We start from the raw sequence: 19,459 nt of genomic DNA on the forward strand, positions 1-19,459 counted from the left end.
AAAACCACACAAAGATATGAGAATTTAATACAGAGCTATATGCCTAAATCACATAACTCCAATCTCCAGCTCTGGTGGCTGGAACAGTCTTTTACGATCCACCTTTTGTGAATTTTTTTATTCTTTACAAATACCAGGCAGAACCCAGTCTATCAATACATTAACAAAGATATCCCTTTGTCAGGAGCCCATTGATTCACCCAGTTTTAATTCTGCCAGAAAGAGGAGTTAAGGCCATTCCTTTTCATTTAGTCCGCATGCCAGCCTTTAGAGTACGGGGATGCCGAGCTACTTGCATTTACCACATTCTAAAAAGGCCCGAGTCAAGCAATTACCAGCCACTTGGCCTTCTTGCAGAAATACACAAAACGTGTAGAATTGCTTCATTTTATCCCCTCCTAGACTCTTCACTTGGAAATTGGCTGCTCGGGCGAGTGTTGTTTTTTCCCCCCGCAGCCATGTGTCGAAGAGCGATTAACACTCGCTCGACAAAACCCATTCCCGGGCCATTTGGGAGTTGCACGCGTTCGCACCCGAGGTTCGGCCTGCCGCGCCTTCACGCGCAACCTTTTTGTTTCTGCGGCTAGCTGGGGAGAGAGGGGCGGAGAGGGCGCGAACCGCTCAGTATGCAGCAGGCAGCCGGGGCTATATAAAGCTCGGGTCTCGGACCTGGCGGGGGAAGAGGTCTGGCTTGCCCGAGAGCAGGCAGCCGCCTTCCGCCCAGCCCCAGCCCCAGCCCCGCCGCGCCATGGAAACCTGGCAGCCCTCGGCAAGCGGGGCCGGCGAGCGCGCACGCCGCCGCCGCCTGCCGCCCGCGGCCCCCGACCGCCCCGCGCCGCGCGGGGGCGCGGACTCCGGCTGCGGCGCCTCCCCCACCCCGGCCCTCCCGCCCGCGTCTCCCGAGCTCCTCCCCTCCGCTCTCCGCCCCCCACCCGCCCCCGGTCCACGCTCTGCTGTGGGCTCTTCTCCCGGGTCTGGGCTCACATCTTCCCTGCGCGCCTTTTGCCCCCCACCCCGCAGATCCGCAGGCCTCTGGAGACCTTGGGTTGACGCCAGAGGCGACGGGGAGGAGGGGGCGAGGCACCACGCGGCGGAGGCGGTGAGTGAGCCGCGCGCCTCGGGCCGCGCCTCCCAGGGGCGCAGATGATGTACCGGGACTGGGTATGCCCTGCCCGAGGGGGACACACGCCCGGCCTGCCCCTCGCTTAAGATCGCGCCGGCCCGAGGCCCTACCAGAGGCCCTGTGGGTCCTGATGCTGCGAGTTTGTCATCCAGAGCAGCGGACACACGGATACGGTCAGGAGCGAGGCTGCTGACAGCCCCAGGGTCACATTCCCTGCCGGCGCGAGGAACGCTAGATCGCGCGCTTTCCCCGTTTCTACAAGGTGAGTGATAACTGCGATTCGTGTCCTTTCGTCCCCAGATGCCGGATGGCCCCGGGATGACCGAAGCCGCAGGAAAGCTTTCCCAATACAGACACCCAGTCAGGTGAGTGACAGGCCTCCCCGAAGGTCTCCCGTTCCTCCAGCGGGAATCGCACCGCCTAGCTCCACGGCTGGCCTTGCAGCATTTCTGTCTTGGGAAATCTGTCTTCAAGGATCGCAGAGGTCCTTTACTAATCGAATTGACGAATGTAGTTCACGCTCTCACCTAAAAAAACTGTTAATCAGTGCACACTGAGCAAACTCTTAAAAAATATATTATAAAGATGGAAAGTGGATGGTGTCGTGAAAGTAGACCGGTGACAGCGTGTGCCAGCAAACCAATTTTTTCTTTTTTTTTTTAATGCTGAAGAGGTCCGGTGAAATTGACTTCACAACAGGCAGACTGTGTATATTCTTTTTTTTTTTTAAGTTTTTTTCCCAATTTTTTTTTTTTTTTTTTTTTTTTTTTGAGAGAAAGAGAGACAGAACGCGAGCGGGGGAGGGGCAGAGAGAGACACACACACGCACAGAATCCCAAGCAGGCTCCAGGCTCGGAGCTGTCAGCACAGAGCCTGTTGCAGGGGCTTGAACACGTGAACCCTGAGATCATGACCTGAGCCGGAAGGCGGAGGCTTAACTGACCGAGCCATCCAGGCGCCCCAGACTGTGTATAATCTTATTCTCTTGCAAATCAGACGGAAGAATGGTGTTCAAAGTGGCAGTTTTATGGCAAAATGAGCGTGACATGTAAGAGAAAATGGAGTGTAATGAAAATCCTAAAGATCGCTAAACACTGTAAAAAGGATAGAAGTTATTCGACATAACAATGAGGAGCTACTCTACTGTTCCTAGGCACAGGAAGTCGGCCTTTCTGTAGAATTCTTTGTAGCTTTTATTCAGGTGAAAGGTTATTCTGCAGTTTGCTTGCTTCAGAGAGCTGTGAAATGCAGACATGTATGATATTCATATGTACGTGCTTATAAACAGCATGTAGAAGGCAATATATGTTGATTAATTTCTTACCAAGTGCCAGCACTAGTAACGGACACAGGAAAAAAATAATCACACCCCTTTAACAAGTGTTGTCATGGTTTAGTTTGGTCAGTTTTACCTGTATGGGCCAAACATAAGCACCTAACTCCGCCAGAGGGAGTGGGGAAAGATCTGGAAAGTGTGTATGATAGGTTGTGGTTACCTAGCTGAGTCTCAAAGTTAGCCAGATGGATGGTAGGTGTGGGAAAAGGGGACAGAAGAAATAGCATAGGAAAAGGGATACAGAGTCATAGAACACCATAGCTCCCTCTGGGAGTATCAAGGAGCTGGAATTTGGGTAAGTGAAGGTGTGGTCATTCCAGCAGGTAAGCCAGAGGCCGGATCTCGCACACCATGGTAGAGAGTTTTGTCCTAATCCTGTATGTGGCATTGGGAACCCATGGACTTAATTCTGTAGATGGTATTGGGGGTTACTCAAAGGATTTTAACCAGAAGAGAAGTGTGATCAGATTTGTGTTTCAGAAAAAGCACGAAGAAAATGGTATATAGGCTTAGTGAGAACACTGAAGTGAAGTTGGAAGTTATTGTAATTCAGGCAAGATATGCTAAAGAGCCATTCTGACACATTGGAAGTGGAGCTGGGACTGACAGAATTTGGGAAAGGCTTGGGTGACATAATAGGGTTATAATGTATTGGATATAGTAGGTAAAGAAGAGGTAGAAAGACAGAATGGCTCCCAAGTTTGTGTCTGATGACTAGATGAATGCTGCACCAACAGAGTGGAAATTAGGGCTTAAAACAGATTTGGGGAACAAGATAACGAGTCTAGTTTTTCATTTATCACATTCAATGGGCCTATGGGATATCCAAATAGATGTGTCCAGTAAAGAGTTGCATCTGTAGGTAACGGGCCCACAGTCAAGATTTTAAATGGAAATACGGACAGCTTAGAGTCTTCAGTAAATGAATGTTTGGGGAAATCATGGTGGTGAGTAAGGTCTTCCGGGGGACTTCGGGAGGAGAGATGATCACTCTTGATAAAAAGCTTGGGATAAAAAACTGTATACAGTTTTAACCTGTATACACAGAAAAAGGGATCCACAAAGGAGACTGAGAAGAACCATTCAGCTCCGGGGGGAGAATTCAGGAAAGTGTCAAGTCCCTGAAAGAAAAATGGTCAGAGATTCTGGGAAGAGTGTGGTAACAATTAAACAACATTCTTTGGATTTGACAGTTCTAGTTAAGCATTAGAAAATCAATTGTTTCCTATATAAGAAATTCCTTTCTTCTTCTGAACTACTGTAGCCATTAATTAGTACTTCTTTAAGTTTATTTTATTTTTATTAATTTCTATCTTGAGTACTATTGTGTGTTTCATTTTTTTAATTTAATCACCTTCTTGAGGATAGGGACCATGATTTTTTTTATCTTTGAATGATGAATTATGTCTGGCACAAGGGATCACTAAAATTTTTACTGAACAACTGAATTATTGATGATTGCTTATTTAGGCATCAAAATTAAAAAACTTTTTTTTTTTTTTTACCAGTTGTCTAGAAACATTTATAAACTATATTACCTACTTTTCTGCCCTTTAAAATGGAGTATACTGGGCACAATGTAACCTTCTCTTTGTTAGAATCACTCTGTTATAAATGGGTGCCTGGGGCTGGGGCTAATTACCCTACACTAAAATGACTGCGCTGTTGCTGGTGAGTCAGCCATATCCTTCTTTTCTTTTCCTTGTATGAAAAATAATAGAAGGCCATATGGCAAGATTAATATTTGTCAAAAATTTGAAAATATGAGGTAATTGGGTTACATGAAAATTATTGTATAAAGCCAGTATTATTCTCAATATCTTAATATGGATTTTCCAAATTTAGTTGGATGGGGAAAAGGAAGGGAGATGTGATCAAGGTTGGGGTCAGAGGAAGCTTTTTTATACCCCTGGTGTGAGTGCATAGAAAAACTTTTTAAAATATTGCTTTTTGTACTTTTCTAAACTTACATTGGCTACATCTGTAACTAACAGTTAAATTTGTGGGTTTTAGTTGAGATACTAGATGATTTCCGCTTTTCTGGAAGGTGCATAACATTTTGTTGTCTTTATAAAATTGGCTATCAAAAATTTTAATGTAATAGTAGAATTCATTTTTTTCCGAAAGGAATTTGGAAATTTGAAGACAACCTTCTTCTGTATATTGTAAGAATAAATATATCAGTAATACCTGAAGAAAGCTAAATACTGATCTTATGCTCATAAAGGGTTTAGTGTGAATTTATTTGATCCAATTTATAGCTTGGATAAAGATTTAAAAATAATTAACTAGTTATTGATACTTTGGCAAGTAGACTCCCATGAAACCTGTGATAGTAACATTTTAAAACTCTATCTAAAGGCATATATCAATTGCTAAGTATGGAGCTCTTGAAATTTGAACATTTCATGAATATAAGGATTCTGAATGTGCAAAAATAAAGCATATTATGTTGTCTGCTTCTTTCAGACTATTTTGGCCCAAATCAAAGTGTTATGATTACTTATATCAAGAAGCAGAAGCTCTTCTGAAAAATTTTCCAATTCAAGCCACAATTTCATTTTATGAAGATTCTGATAGTGAAGATGAAATTGAGGAGCTGATCTGTGAAAATTAATCTGATTAGTTACTTTTGATGACATTAAAAGCTTATAGAATTTAAATTTAGTGTACAAATGTATCATAATCCTTTAAACTAATTTATTTGTATATAAATTATTAATAAAATGAAATATTTTGGAATTACAAAGTAGTTTGGCTTTTTTTTATCCTTACACTATAATCCAATGTTGGAATTGAAAAATAAGTGCAGTGTACAAATGTCTTGATTGTATTGTAAACATTTTAGGCTTACAAAAGATAATTTTGATCTCTTCATCAAATTACAAATTTAACTTTAGTTATAATTCTGCAAGTATTTAGCTAAAACTTTGCAGAGAGTGACTATATTTAATTTTCAACCTAATCTTGTAACATCTAGTATTTCTTACCGATCCTTATTAGATATTGTAGTTGCAGATGAATACTATTAGATAATGAAGAAAGTCACCTTATGTTACTAATCACACAATATTATGTGTTTGCTTGCAAATGGTGAAAAACACTTTAAATCATTGTCCATAATTGAGAGTGGGAATTAATGTCAGGGCTATTAAATTTTAGAGATGTTTAATGAATGAAGAATCAAGTCATTGTCACTTTAATACTCCTCTGCTGTCCTTAAATCCAGTAGTAAAATAGCATGGGTGTTCAATAATTGTAGTGCTACATTGAGGGATTCCCAGAACTAAAACAAAACAAAAAAAAAGTGAGTATGACTTACATGGAGTCAATAAAAGGGGAGCCAAAGGCTAGAATTTGATATTTTTCCATTTCTGTCCAAGGGGGAACGAAGAAATTTGGCAGATATGAAGTGATTTTCAACAACATCACCTTCCTTTGTTCTGGTTCCTTGCTCCTAATATTGTCATGTAAAAATTTTTCTCGTGGGAAGTGAATAAGAAATTGTCAGTGATTGCTTTTGTAAGTTTTTTTTTTTAAATCTTTTTAAATGTTTATTTATTTTGAGAGAGAGAGAGAGAACGTGAGCAGGGGAGGGGCAGAGATAGACAGAAAAGAGTGAATCCCAAGAAGGCTCTGCCCCTTCAGCGCAGATCCCAACGTAGGACTTGATCCCAGGAACCATGAAATTATGACCTGAGCCAAAACGAACAGACGCTTAATGGACTGAGCCACCCAGGTGCCCCAAGCTTTTTTTTTTTTTAATGTAGACTTATGAAAGAACACCTTATTTAATGAAAGAGAAAACAGGAGCACATTGCAAGGTAAAGGTAACATAGTAGATAGACTATGGTTGTGAAGTTCTTTAGCTTAAATACAATTTTTCACAATAAGCGTTTTAATCGCCAATAAAATGTTTCCTAATATCCCAGAATGGTGATAGGTAGACGTGAAGGTCCAAGATGGTTACCTGGCTAAGAAATCCTCTTACTTGAATGGCTAGATTCACACAATTTGCCTTCTAACCTTAAGGACAAGGCGGTTGAAATAGAGTAAGTTCAAATCATGTGTCAGAGTCAGGAAAAATTAGTAATGGCCTCAATTAGAGTTATTTACAAGTATATTTTTTCTCCTGAAAACGTTTTCTCTTCACTGGATTCTACACTCAGGAGGTGTGTGTACCCCAAGGGATATACAAAAAATCCACCAGGTCATGAATCTGGACTTTGATCATTAGGGACTGGTTTTTACCTGCATAGTATTCGAGCTTCTCTCATCAATATGTTGGAATAGTATGAAGAACCACCGCCATTTATTGATTTATTGGCTACTACTAACCAACTAGGCACTATACCAGGTAGTTTACATATGACATCTCATTTAATCCTTACTGAAATCTAAACCCATTAGGCAGATGGGGAAAATGAAACTTTGAGACACTTAAATAACTCGCATAAGGCCTTATTTATTAAATGCAGAGAGATGGCATTCAAACTAAACCTATTTGACTCAAACATAACTGCTCATCACTCCATTTGGGGTTGTATCAGTAGGCAATTCCTTGTATCTTTCAGTGAAGACAGGAAGTTAGATGAAGAGGAAATGCTTGTTAGTGGTGATCGGAGCAGGAGACTTTACTTCTTCGACTCATTCGTTAGTCATTAGCGGGGGTTCTTAAAGGTGAAGCTTCACCTAGTAGGAGTGGCTGTTTGCATTTGACACCTTAATTCTTAAAGGTTCTCTTTCCTGTACAGACAGGTGTCTTACAATAGAGAGTTTCAGAGAAATCAAAATGCTTTGAAAGTGTTATTTTGTTCCATATTTCAAGTAGTGTGGTGGTAGTGCTTAACAATAGACAGACACTTGTGTTCTGGTTTAACAGTCTATAAGAATTTATTTTCAGATTCTGTCAGCACCAAGGCTAAGGAACAGCTTCCCTCTGTCTTTAATGCTACCACGGAATAGCTGTCACCTCCCTGCGGTGCTGAAATTCAGAGTTCATGACTAACGAAGCATGCGTACTTCTCTCTGGTTCCTCCCCTGCCGGCGCTCCGTTCTTTCCTTCGGCTCCGCCCTCCACGGCCTCAACGTGCTGCGTCATGGCGCGCCTCACCCCGGGCGACCCCGGAAGTGGGTCGGGGGCTTGGCCTCTGCCCGGCCTCGGAGCCGGAGCGGTAGGTGTTACCGTAGAGGGGGTCGAGCCGAGAAATCTTGTCCGGCGGCGGACCCCGGGCAGGGCCCGGGCCAGGGGTCCAGGATGCTGAACGTCCCTTCCCAGCCTTTCCCGGCCCCCAGCTCACAGCAGCGCGTCGCCTCCGGGGGGCGTAGCAAGGTAAGCGGGTGACACCGTTGGTCTCATTCAGCTCGCCGCCCGCCGGCGTTCCTTGCTACCCAAAGGTCCATTCTCTCCTAAGGACCCCTCTTCCACCTCCTGTCCTCCGCTCTCGCCTTCGTTCCCTCCTGCCCTTGCTGGCGAGCTCTTTCTGATCCACTTATGTCTGCAATCATTGAGTTCTCCTAACCTCCCTCCCTCTCACCTACTAGCCCCTTTCCTTCCCATCCGCAATTCTCTTAATGTGAAGTCTTTTCCCGCGAATTAAATTTAGTCGTGTATGACTGGACCAGCACAGTGCTTGACGTTATCATATAGGTATTCAGTATTAGCTTCTTTCCCTCAGCCTATCCTCATCTCCAGTCTTTTGTTCTACACTTGCCGGAAGGAATTGTGAGTGATGTGGTTCCCTAAGAGAAGGGAAAGGTTGGGAAGTAGCGACATTGGCCAGTGACCATCCCTCCAAAGGTGGCAACTCCCGGAACTAGGCAAGATTGGGGAAGCGAGAACAAATGTCTACAGTCCTCCGGAGGGTTTATGGACACTTCTTTTAGTCATGCTCCCTTTCTACTTTTGGTACCTGTTTAATCACTGCCTTTTCTACTGATACCACTTGCTGACTTTGAAGCTAATATAATACACTTTAACTTTTAGTTAAACATAGTTACTGTTAGCAACAGGTGGAATACAAATGTATTTTATATTTACAAAATTTAATAAAATTGTCTCCTGTGTTCATTGCAACATTGATAATTACTCCAGTTATTTGTTAGTTCCTCATTCTATAACTTCATGTTTTGTTTTTGAAACTTCCACCTGCTTGGGCCACTTCCCCCCACCCCCCAATTCTGAATTCTTGGATCTTAGCATTATTTAGGATCTTTACCGACTTTTTTTTTTTCCCCCCTCCACTTAAACCTGGAGTTTGACTCTGGATTAGAATTATGGATTCAGGAATCTGTAGCTTTCATTAGCTTTTCAGAAGTCTGTAACTCTAACAATAGTAATAACATGGCTAAAATTTATTCGGTGCTTACTGTGTATGGTAAGTGTTTTGAGTGCTTCGTGTGTATTAACTCTTTTAATCTTTACAGTGATCCCATGAAATGGGTGCATTTGCTGTCTCTATATCACAGAAAGGGAACTGTTTAAGACATGTTGCTTTGGACCCCAAAACTTGATGTGATATGACTCTGGCTGGGACATTTCATTTATTGCTACATGTATCATCCAGCCATCTAATCATCTGACCCCTCCTCCTTGATGTTTGACCCGTTTCTCTCCTTAAGCTAAATTCTTGGCTAAATAGTATAGCCTTTGCAGAGAAAGAATATCTGAATTAGAATATGAGTTTCTGGCCTTCTGTTCAAACTACAAACCATGTTCTCAGCATCATTTTAAAAGAGAAAGGTCAGAGGCAAAGACAAAAGGTTCACAGATGGTGATTGCAAAGGTGAGTCTTTGGGTCCAAAAAGAGAACAAAATACAATTATTGTGCAATTCAAGAGGAAACTCAGACAACCTCCTCCCCCCCCCCCCCCCCCCACCAAGTACTTTATGAAATAAGGTAATCTTGCAGTGTTAGAACCTGAGTCTGGCTTGTGTGACATGGGTAGACATTGAGAAAATAGAAGCTAGTTGGGGAGGTTGTATATCATAATAGTTAAAAGCATAGATTTTTGAGTGAGAAAGACCCAGATTCTTTTCCCAGTTCCCATGACTTAATCTCTGAGTCTCATTTTTCTCAGGTGTAAATGAGAATAATAGTACCCATTTTATAGGGCTGTTCATAGGATTAAATGAGATAATGTTTCTCTTAGCACAATCTTGGTATATGGTATGCACTCCTCTGTGTTACTTGCCCTTAGGCTTTTATTCAGACCCCATGGATTGTTGTGGGATTGTTGTATAAAGCCTTCAGCACAGTGTGTGTTACAGAATATGTACTCAATATATGGTAGCTTTATTATTTCTACTGACACTAGTAAATAAATATTTATTGAGAACCTACCATATGCTGGAGATGTGGTCTCTGTTTCCAAGGATGTTAGTCTAATAAGCTCATAGGCTGCACAGACAAATAGTTACAAATGTCATAAGAATTGTAACAGTATGTTATGACCACAAGGGGTTAGGGTCAGAGAACACTTCTGGAGGAAATAATGTCTGTGGGAGAGAGGAAGGGAATTGATCCAGGCAGAGGAGCAGGTGTTTTATACTAATCAAGGAATCAGTTCCCATTTAGCTAAAGCATGTAATAGGAAGGAGCAGAAACTAAAACTCAGAGCTAGTGAGGTAAACTATGATCAGATAGAAAGGGCCTGGTAAACGAGGGAATTTAGAGACATTATTTATTGTAGAGTAGTGTGGAGAGCCACTGAAGGAGGGAGGGCCCATGACTAGAGTTGCTTAACTACTCAGTAGATTATGGAATCCTCATAGATAAGAGAGAGAAGTGATTTTGGTTTGGGATGGGAAAGATCATTTTCTCATACTTTACTTCATTTACTGGGACCAAGAAACCTAGAGAATTTCAGGGATGGTAAGAAGGGGATGATGTAGTTGGTAGGAAGGAATGTGAAATTGCAGTGGTACCACAGACCTATTAGTTTGGTTATTTGGGGGGAAATGAGTGCCTGCAGTAGGTAGGATTCCGGAAAGTGAAATTGATAAATATCTTAGTCAATTCCGTCTGTTATAACAGAGGGCCATAAACTTTATAAGGTGACTTACAAACAATGGAAATTTATTTCTCACAGTTTTGGAGGCTGGGAATTCTAAGATCAGTGCACCAACAACTTCAGTGTCTGATGAAGGCCTGATTCCTTGTTCATAGCCATCTTTTCCCCACATCCTCACATGGCAGAAGGGCTGAGAGCCCTTTGAGGCCTTTTTAATAAGGGCACTAATACCATTCATGAAGGCTCCACCTTCCAGACTTAGTCACCTGCCAGAGGCCCTACTTCCTAATATCATATTGGAGGTTAGGATTTCAACATATGAATTTTGGAGGGGCACACACATTCAGTGTATAGCAATATGCTTCCTTGAGTGTGCCTTCTTTTACATTAAACATTTCTCTGGTACTGTGTAACAAACTAGTTATATAAGTATAGGCAGGAGCTTAATTCCGTGTGACAGAGCCGGAACTAAGACTTGTTTTCTGACTCCAGGTTCAATGTTATTGTTTTACTAGATACCATTCTGATGACTGTTTGTGTGACAGAGTTTCTAAGCCCTACCTCATAGCCCAGGTGTTTTATATTGTTCTATTTATAATTCGAATATAGCAGAGATGATTTTGACAACCACCTAAATCTATTTAAAAAAATGTAGAATTATTGATTTGAATTTTCTTATTTTTTTGAATGAGGGTAAGAGTAACGAAGTAGCCTTAAGAGAAGTGGGAGGAAGGGGAGGGGAGAGCAGCTGACTCGAAGAAGCCACATTGAATTCTTCCCTTTTCCTTTTTTCAGGTCCCTCTAAAACAGGGCAGAAGTCTTATGGATTGGATTCGACTCACTAAAAGTGGAAAGGATCTAACGGGATTAAAAGGCAGGTTAATTGAGGTAACTGAAGAAGAACTTAAAAAGCACAACACAAAAGATGATTGTTGGATATGCATAAGAGGTACGTGGTTATTTATTTTGTACTGCAAATGGTTTTGGCTGGGCTTTCCAGTTGAGTGCCATATGACCTCATGGTCCTATTACTTGGTGTTACGATACACAATAAGAGAAGAAAAATATACCTTACACTGGGCTATGAAATAATTCTGAATTTGCACAGTATTTCTTAGATAACTATTTACATAGCATACCTGTGCTGTACTCCCTTTGAAAGAAAACAAGTGTTTGTGGGCAGTTTATTCAGTAATACTCTCTGTATAATAATGTCCTGCCTTAGTGCCTTGTAACAGAGTCTTTTTGAATGGGAGAAATTGTTCTGCCAGAAAAAAAAAATGTCTCTGAGAATCGAAAGTAAATCAGAAAGACTGTGTTTAAACCAAATCTTCAGTTCGCACATGAAGCAGTTTTTATTATTCAATATGTTTTTCTTAGCAATATTAATTACCTAATTTTTATAGCCTGTAGAAAATTAATTTTTTTAATGTTTATTTATTTTTGAGAGCCATAGCATGAGCAGGGGAGGGGCACAGAGAGGGGGAACACAGAGCTGGATGTGGGGCTCGAACTCATGAACCGTGAGATCATGACGTGAGCCGAATTTGGGCGCTTAACTGACTGAGCCACCCAGGCGCCCCTAGCCCGTAGCAAATTAGAAATGCCAAACCAGAAATAAGTGGATTGGAGAGAGTGAGCAGATGTAGAGGAGGGGAGCTGATAAAAGCAGACCTCATGGTCATCAACAACCTGACATCTCGGAGGGGAACAGAAGTAATAAAGGGCATGGAAATGTATGGTGGGCCTCCGTAGCAAGATCACTGAGTCATACAGACATGGTTAAATATGCCCACTACCCTCAGTTTAAAGAGTCATTTAGTCATGCAGTGCTGTTGCACAATTGTGATTTTATCATTGTGTAATTATGGTATGTTGTCAGTTATCCTGATCAGTATCCTGATCATGTCCTGTAACCAGTATGAGAGAGACCGTGTCATGTCAGTCATACTGTTCAGTCCTTCATGCCTGGCACATAGAGGACATCAATATGTGCTTGTTGAATGAATGTGCTTAACGTTGTTAAGAAGTTCTATTAGGGAGGTGTGTGGTTGTCATAGTAGGTTGGTGATGTGATCAATGGAAAGATACCAGTAGGGACAATGAGTTTGCTAGAGTTGCACAGACAGAAGCACAAACTTGGTGGCTTAAGCCACAGACAGTTATTGTCTCACAGTTCTGGAGGCGAAAGTCTGAGATCAGGGTGCCTTCTGAGCGCTGTGAAAAAGAACCTGTTCCATGCTTCTCACCTAGCTTCTGCTGGTTTGCTGCCAATCTTTGAAGTTGCTTGGCTTATAGAAGCATCAACCCAGTCTGCCTTCAGCTTCATGTTGCATTCTCCCTGTGTGCTTGTCCGTTTCCAAATTTCCTGTTTCAATAAGGACACCAGTCATGTTGGATTGAGGCCCTACTGTACTCTAGAATGACCTCATCTGTTATATCTGCATTGACCCTATATCCAAATAGGGTCATGTTCTGAAATACTGGTGGGTAGACCTTCAACATACGAATTTTGGGCTGTACACGATTTAAGCCATAACACATAATTAAAGAGTGAAAGTGTTTCCAGTGGCAGAGAGGATGGACTCTCCTAGCAGGTGATGACATAACAGAACAGCTGCTCAACCCCCCAGAGTTTCTCAGGGGAATACAACTGTGGCTAGTACCTACAGGCTGGAAGGAGGATTCTGCTAGATGCAAAAACCTCCTTTTGCCCTTTTAGAGGGTTTTTAATACCCTCTTTGCTCTCTTTCCATGCTGCCTACCTGTTTTAGCAGGTATAAGTATCTGGTACACAGTGACCGCCCCACTCTGCCTGAGTGTTCTCTGCTAGACTGGGCGAAGTGGAGGTCGGTGTCCCAGGAGCATCTCTCAGCTGGTCCAGGCCACAGGCACGTCTGAGTTCTGTTTCTACAGTAGGAAGCCACTTCTCCAGAAAACTCACTTCTCCTCCGTATCTTAGTGATGTTAGATAAATGAGGCATTAATGAAACACAGTCATACTTTACTATTCATTTAATGTACTGCTGGAGATAAGGGACTTGTTTGCTATGTTTGAAAAGCAATATGCACACTGCTCCCAGTTATGTATCTCCTGTAAGAATCGAATGTATGGTAGGACTGGTAAGGTTGTTGATTTGAGGATACATTTATTAAAATTTCTATTGGAGGATGTGTTCTACTCTACTGACAATAAGGCTTTTTTTCCCCTTTGCATAAAGTGTGTCTTTTTTCCTTCTTGACAAGTTCAGTTTATGTTATCAAGAAACACTCAATTTAGGCCCTTCTCTTTGAGCTTTCTCTCTAGTAGGAGAGGATAAATGACTGACTGTTAGACGCATCTGAGTGAAGTGTCATAAGAAGTTCTAAAGAAAATGACATCAGATTGGAGGGAGGGAGACACGTGGTAGTGATAGCCTGAAAGCTGGGGACAGGTTTTCACCAGAAAATGAGGAAGTGCATCTAAGTTGAGGGAAAGGCCTAAAGTATAAACACAGAAAGGTTTAAGATATGTTCTGGATGACCTCAACCGTAGCAATTTCTTACTTGACACATCCCCAAAGGTAAGGGAATTAAAAACAAAAATGAACTACTGGGACCTTATGAAGATAAAAAGCTTCTGCACAGCAAAGGAAACAACCAACAAAACTAAAAGGCAACCAACGGAATGGGAAGATATTTGCAAATGACATATCGGACAAAGGGCTAGCTAGTATCCAAAATCTATAAAGAGCTCACCAAACTCCACACCCGAAAAACAAATAACCCAGTGAAGAAATGGGCAGAAAACATGAATAGACACTTCTCTGAAGAAGACATCCGGATGGCCAACAGGCACATGAAAAGATGCGCAACGTCGCTCCTCATCAGGGAAATACAAATCAAAACCACACTGAAATATCACCTCATGCCAGTCAGAGTGGCCAAAATGAACAAATCAGGAGACTATAGATGCTGGAGAGGTTGTGGAGAAATGGGAACCTTCTTGCACGGTTGGTAGGAATGCAAACTGGTGCAGCCACTCTGGAAAACAGTGTGGAGGTTCCTTAGAAAATTAAAAATAGACCTACCCTATGACCCAGCAATAGCACTGCTAGGAATTTACCCAAGGGATACAGGAATACTGATGCATAGGGGCACTTGTACCCCAATGTTTATAGCAGCACTCTCAACAATAGCCAAATTATGGAAAGAGCCTAAATGTCCATCAACTGATGAATGGATAAAGAAATTGTGGTTTATATACACAATGGAGTACTACGTGGCAATGAGAAAAAATGAAATATGGCCCTTTGTAGCAACATGGATGGAACTGGAGAGTGTTATTCTAAGTGAAATAAGCCATACAGAGAAAGATACCATATGGTTTCACTCTTATGTGGATCCTGAGAAACTTAACAGAAACCCATGGGGGAGGGGAAGGAAAAAAAAAAAGAGGTTAGAGTGGAAGAGAGCCAAAGCATAAGAGACTCTTAAAAAATGAGAACAAACTGAGGGTTGATGGGGGGTGGGAGGGAGGGGAGGGTGGGTGATGGGTATTGAGGAGGGCACCTTTTGGGATGAACACTGGGTGTTGTATGGAAACCAATTTGACAATAAACTTCATGTATTGAAAAAAAAAAGATATGTTCTGGAACTTAGGTTAAGTGTTGGAGAATTATAAAAAAGAAGACTAGAAAAGTATGCTAGGTCAGATCGTAAAGGGCCTCAAAAGTCAGGCTGATGTGTTCTTTAAAAAAAAAAATTTTTTTAATGTTTATTTATTTTTGAGAGAGACAGAGACAGAATGCGAGTGGGTTGGGGCAGAATGAGAGGGAGGCACAGAATCCGAAGCGGGCTCCAGGCTCTGAGCTGTCAGCACAGAGCCCAACGCGGGGCTGGAACTCACCAGCTGTGAGATCATGACCTGAGCCAAAGTCGGACGCTCAATCGACTGAGCCACCCAGGTGCCCTAAGGCTGATATGTTCTTAATTTAGATGGCAATGTGAGGTATAGGAGGTATATGAATGTGGGGACAGTGTCATCCGAGTATGCCTCAGAAAGATTAGTCTGGTGGTGGATGTAGTGAATTAAATGGGACAAAAAGCATTCAGCTCATTACAGAAGTTCAGGTGGTAGTAAATGAACCAGAGTGTTGACAAAGACAATGCAAAGTAGGATGAATGGGAGACAAACAGGTTACTGGTAATTTCTAAAACAGTCCTAAATTACAGTAAGCATGTGACTAAATGCAGTCACCTTTTTCTTTTTAGCTGTTCTAATTAAAAATATTAATGATACTTTCTGAAAAGGGAAATATATGGCAAATTTAGCTTTGAAGGGCAGAGATGTTTGGGCCCAATTTTTAATCAAACCTATACCATAGGGAAACATGGTATCATGGTATCATTTCTCCCCCTTGTTAAAATATTCAAATTTACTTGTCTAACAATTGCCTCATTTTTAGTTCTGTTCAAACTTCAGCTGATTGGGTTAAGGGAGACACAATTAGTCTTTTTAAGAAATCTTATAAAATATACACTGTGGTATGGGTTTTAATGGCTAATATTATGGAGATTATTTTCCCTTTTGAGTATATATCAGTATTTTTGCACATGTTCAGGTTTGTTGAGTCCAGTCATATTCCTAAAAATGATGGTGTACAAAGAGCACTTAGCTGGCAGCAGACTAAACCATGAACTAAAATGTGAACACTGGCCTAAAACATAAGACAGTATATGGAGTTTCCAATTTGTTCACCTAGTAATCACCATTTTCTGTGAAGTGTGTAATTATTGTAATGTAATAGGAGGTAATTGGAATGTTGAGGGAATGGATAGGAGAGAGAATGCTTTTTAAAAGATCTTGTGGAATTTACCATTAATGCAGACTTTTGTAGTTTTCCTCATTATTGTTGTTTCTCTCTCAAGGACTAAAGGTGATTTATAAACATGTGAAACTTTGAGCAAACATCTAAATCACTCATCTGTGAGAGCTTCACAGAGCCTAGATCAGAATTTGTTTCCCCTGTAGTATATTTTGTTATAGTATGTACTCAGTGTGGGTAGTGGTGTAGTGATGTATTAAGTCATGAAATCATTTTTTGGCAGCATGGAATACAGCCTTTAATCGTGGTGAGAGTGAGGGCGAGTGTAGCCTGATACTCAGTAACAGTCATTTGAATGACTACTATTTAGAAAAAGTTGGTTACTGTTAAGTAGACTGGCCACTCTGTTACAAACTTAGAGGAGTAAGTTGTTCATAAGGGATTTAATGGATTTCGTTTACTACTTGGAAATAAACATGCTTTGATTTTTCCTAATGCTGATTATCATATACCAGTAAATTGAAGAGGCCTGCTTGAGACCACTGTAAAAGTGACTTTGGGGGTGCCTGGGTGGCTCAGTCGGTTAAGCATCCACCTTCTTGATTTCAGCTCAGGTCATGATCTTGTGGTTTGTGAGATCAACCCCTGCGTTGGGCTCTGTGCTGGGAGTGCGGAGCCTGCCTGGGAGCCTGCCTGGGATTCTCTGTCTCCCACTCTCTCTGCCCCTTCCCTGCTCATGCTCTTTTTTCTCTCTCAAAATAAATAATAAACATTAAAAAAAATGACTTCGAATGGGTCGGTGTTTTTCATGTTTCATTACTGATTGGAAAATATTGGCAAATGGATTCCAAGAAGTAGTATTTAGTCCTATTGTATTTCTAGTCCAGCTTCCTAGATTTCTAGGTACATTTACAGTAAACCTTTTAAAAACTTATTTGTGAGATGTTAGTATAGATTTTTGTGAGTACAGTCAATCCTCATTATTCATAATTTCAAATTTGCAAATTTGCCTACTCACTGCAATTGCTTGAAACCTCAGAAATCAATACTCACAGTTCTTTCATAGTCATTTGCAGACATGCACAGTGCAGGGAAAAATTTGTTTGACGCTAGCACACATTCCTACTTGAGGCGGAACAAGGTGATGCTCTGCCTTCTTATTTCTGCTCTCATACTGTAAAGATGTGTCTTTTTTTGAGGTCTGTTTAGTGCCATGTTTTTCATATCTTGTGCTTTTTGTTGGTGGATTTTGGTTTAAAATAGCCCCCGAGGATAGTGCTGAAGACTGTGATGTGCCTTACAGAGAAAATACCTGCGTTAGATAAGCTCCATTCTGGCATGAGTGACAGTACTGTTGACTGTGAATTGAATGTTCATCAACCAGCAATACATGTTGGATAAGGTGTCTTTAAACAGAAACACACTGTAAGCACAGTTATATGTTAATTATTTGAGAAAACTGTGACCAGAGGCTTGGAAGAACCTCATGCTGTCTTTTCCCCAAGGAGCACTGTTTCAGTATTTGCTAATTCATTGTTCACAGTGACTTTGTAGAACATAACCAGTGAGAAGAAAGAGAATTGACTAGGCTATTTTGTATTTATACTCCAGAAATAATAAAATAAGCTTTATTCTTTTTGGGTTAGATTAAAAGTCACCAGGAATAGAGCTGATTTTTCCAACAGTAGGCTCTTTTCTTGAGGTTTCCATAGGTCCTTGCTTTACTTTTATTTTGAGAAACTGCAGTATTATTTGTCTCCAGCAAAGAAACCTTTTTTTTCCCCCTAAGAACAGCTTTTCAAATTTGGAGCTAACTTTTTAATTTATAACGGAATGCATTATCACAGTCATACCGAGTGTATCTAAACACTAATGTATTGTTATTACAGTTAGCTTGGCTATGCTGTACACGGTCTGCTTTGTGTGCTGTTCTCGTTACTCCTCAACGGCAGATTTCCAAACACCTCTCTTCTGCTATCACTTGCTTGTTTAGGAAATACAAATCAACATTTTTTATAGCTACATTTCCCCTTACTCATTTCTTTTTTTTTTCTTTTTCTTTTAAATATACTTTATTGTCAAGTTAGCTAACATACAGTGTATACAGTGTGCTCTTGGTTTTGGGGGTAGATGCCCATGATTCATCACTTACATACTACACCCAGTGCTCATCCCAACAAGTGCCCTCCTCAATGCCCATCACACACTTTCTCCCGCCCCCCTCCCCCATCAACCCTCAGTTTGTTCTCTGTATTTAAGAGTCTCTTACAGTTTGCCTCCCTCTCTGTTTGGAACTATTTTTTTCCCCTTCCCTTCCCCCATGGTCTTCTGTTAAGTTTCTCAAGTTCTACATATGAGTGAAAACATATGGTATCTTTCTTTCTCTGACTTATTTCACTTAGCATAATACCCTCCAGTTCTATCCACGTTGTTGCAAATGGTAGAATTTCATTCTTTCTCGTTGCCAAGTAGTATTCCATTGTATATAGAAACCACATCTTTATCCATTCATCAGTTGATGGACATTTAGGCTCTTTCCATAATTTGGCTATTGTTGAAAGCACTGCTGTAAACATTGGGGTACATCTTCCCCTATAAATCAGCACTCCTGTATCCTTTGGTTAAATTCCTAGTAGTGCTATTGCTGGGTTGTAGGGTGACTGTTCATGTCTTCTGCCCATTTCATCACTGGATTATTTGTTTTTTGGGGGTTGAGCTTGTAAGTTCTTTATAGATTTTGGATACTAACCCTTTATCCGATATGTCATTTGCAAATATCTTCTCCCATTCCTTCAGTTGCCTTTTAGTTTTGTTGATTGTTTCCTTTGCATTGCAGAAGCTTTTTATCTTGATGAGGTCCCAATAGTTCATTTTTGCTTTTATTTTCCTTGTCTTTGGAGATGTGTCAAACAAGAAATTGCTGCAGCCGACATCAGAGAGGCTGTTCCCTATTTTCTCCTCTAGAGTTTTACTGGTTTCCTGTCTCACATTTAGGTCTTTCATCCGTTTTGAGTTTATTTTTTATATGGTGTAAGAGAATGGTCCAGTTTCAGTCTTCTACATGTTGCTGTCCAGTTCTCCCAGAACCATTTGCTAAAGAGACTGTCTTTTTTCCATTGGATACTGTTTCCTGCTTTGTCAGAGATTAATTGGCCATACAATATTGCGGGTCCAGTTCTC

General features: G+C 41.1%; 2 protein-coding genes across 6 annotated transcripts in view; both read left to right on the top strand.

Moving 5' to 3' along the window:
- The first annotated feature begins 257 nt into the window (after positions 1 to 257).
- On the top strand, positions 258 to 5,208 carry RIPPLY2 (ripply transcriptional repressor 2). Its single transcript, XM_058736162.1, has 5 exons — positions 258 to 272; positions 403 to 538; positions 588 to 1,099; positions 1,424 to 1,488; positions 4,929 to 5,208. Exons 1-5 carry the CDS (start codon positions 258 to 260, stop codon positions 5,074 to 5,076), a joined length of 876 nt encoding a protein of 291 aa, XP_058592145.1. The 3' UTR covers positions 5,077 to 5,208.
- Positions 1,098 to 19,459, top strand: part of LOC131514504 (cytochrome b5 reductase 4) — a 101,349-nt gene continuing 82,987 nt past the window's right edge. For 2 of the 5 annotated variants that reach the window (XM_058734612.1, XM_058734613.1), the window contains exons 1-2: positions 7,566 to 7,791; positions 11,268 to 11,421. In XM_058734612.1, coding sequence (XP_058590595.1) covers positions 7,717 to 7,791; positions 11,268 to 11,421 — 229 coding nt within the window. In that variant the 5' untranslated portion in view covers positions 7,566 to 7,716. Of the gene's footprint in view, positions 1,386 to 7,564; positions 7,792 to 11,267; positions 11,422 to 19,459 lie in introns of those variants that run through there. The other 3 variants (XM_058734616.1, XM_058734615.1, XM_058734614.1) reach the window with 3 other exon arrangements.

This window comes from Neofelis nebulosa, chromosome 6, assembly GCF_028018385.1.
Source record: "Neofelis nebulosa isolate mNeoNeb1 chromosome 6, mNeoNeb1.pri, whole genome shotgun sequence".
NCBI classification, from domain to species: Eukaryota; Metazoa; Chordata; class Mammalia; order Carnivora; family Felidae; genus Neofelis; species Neofelis nebulosa.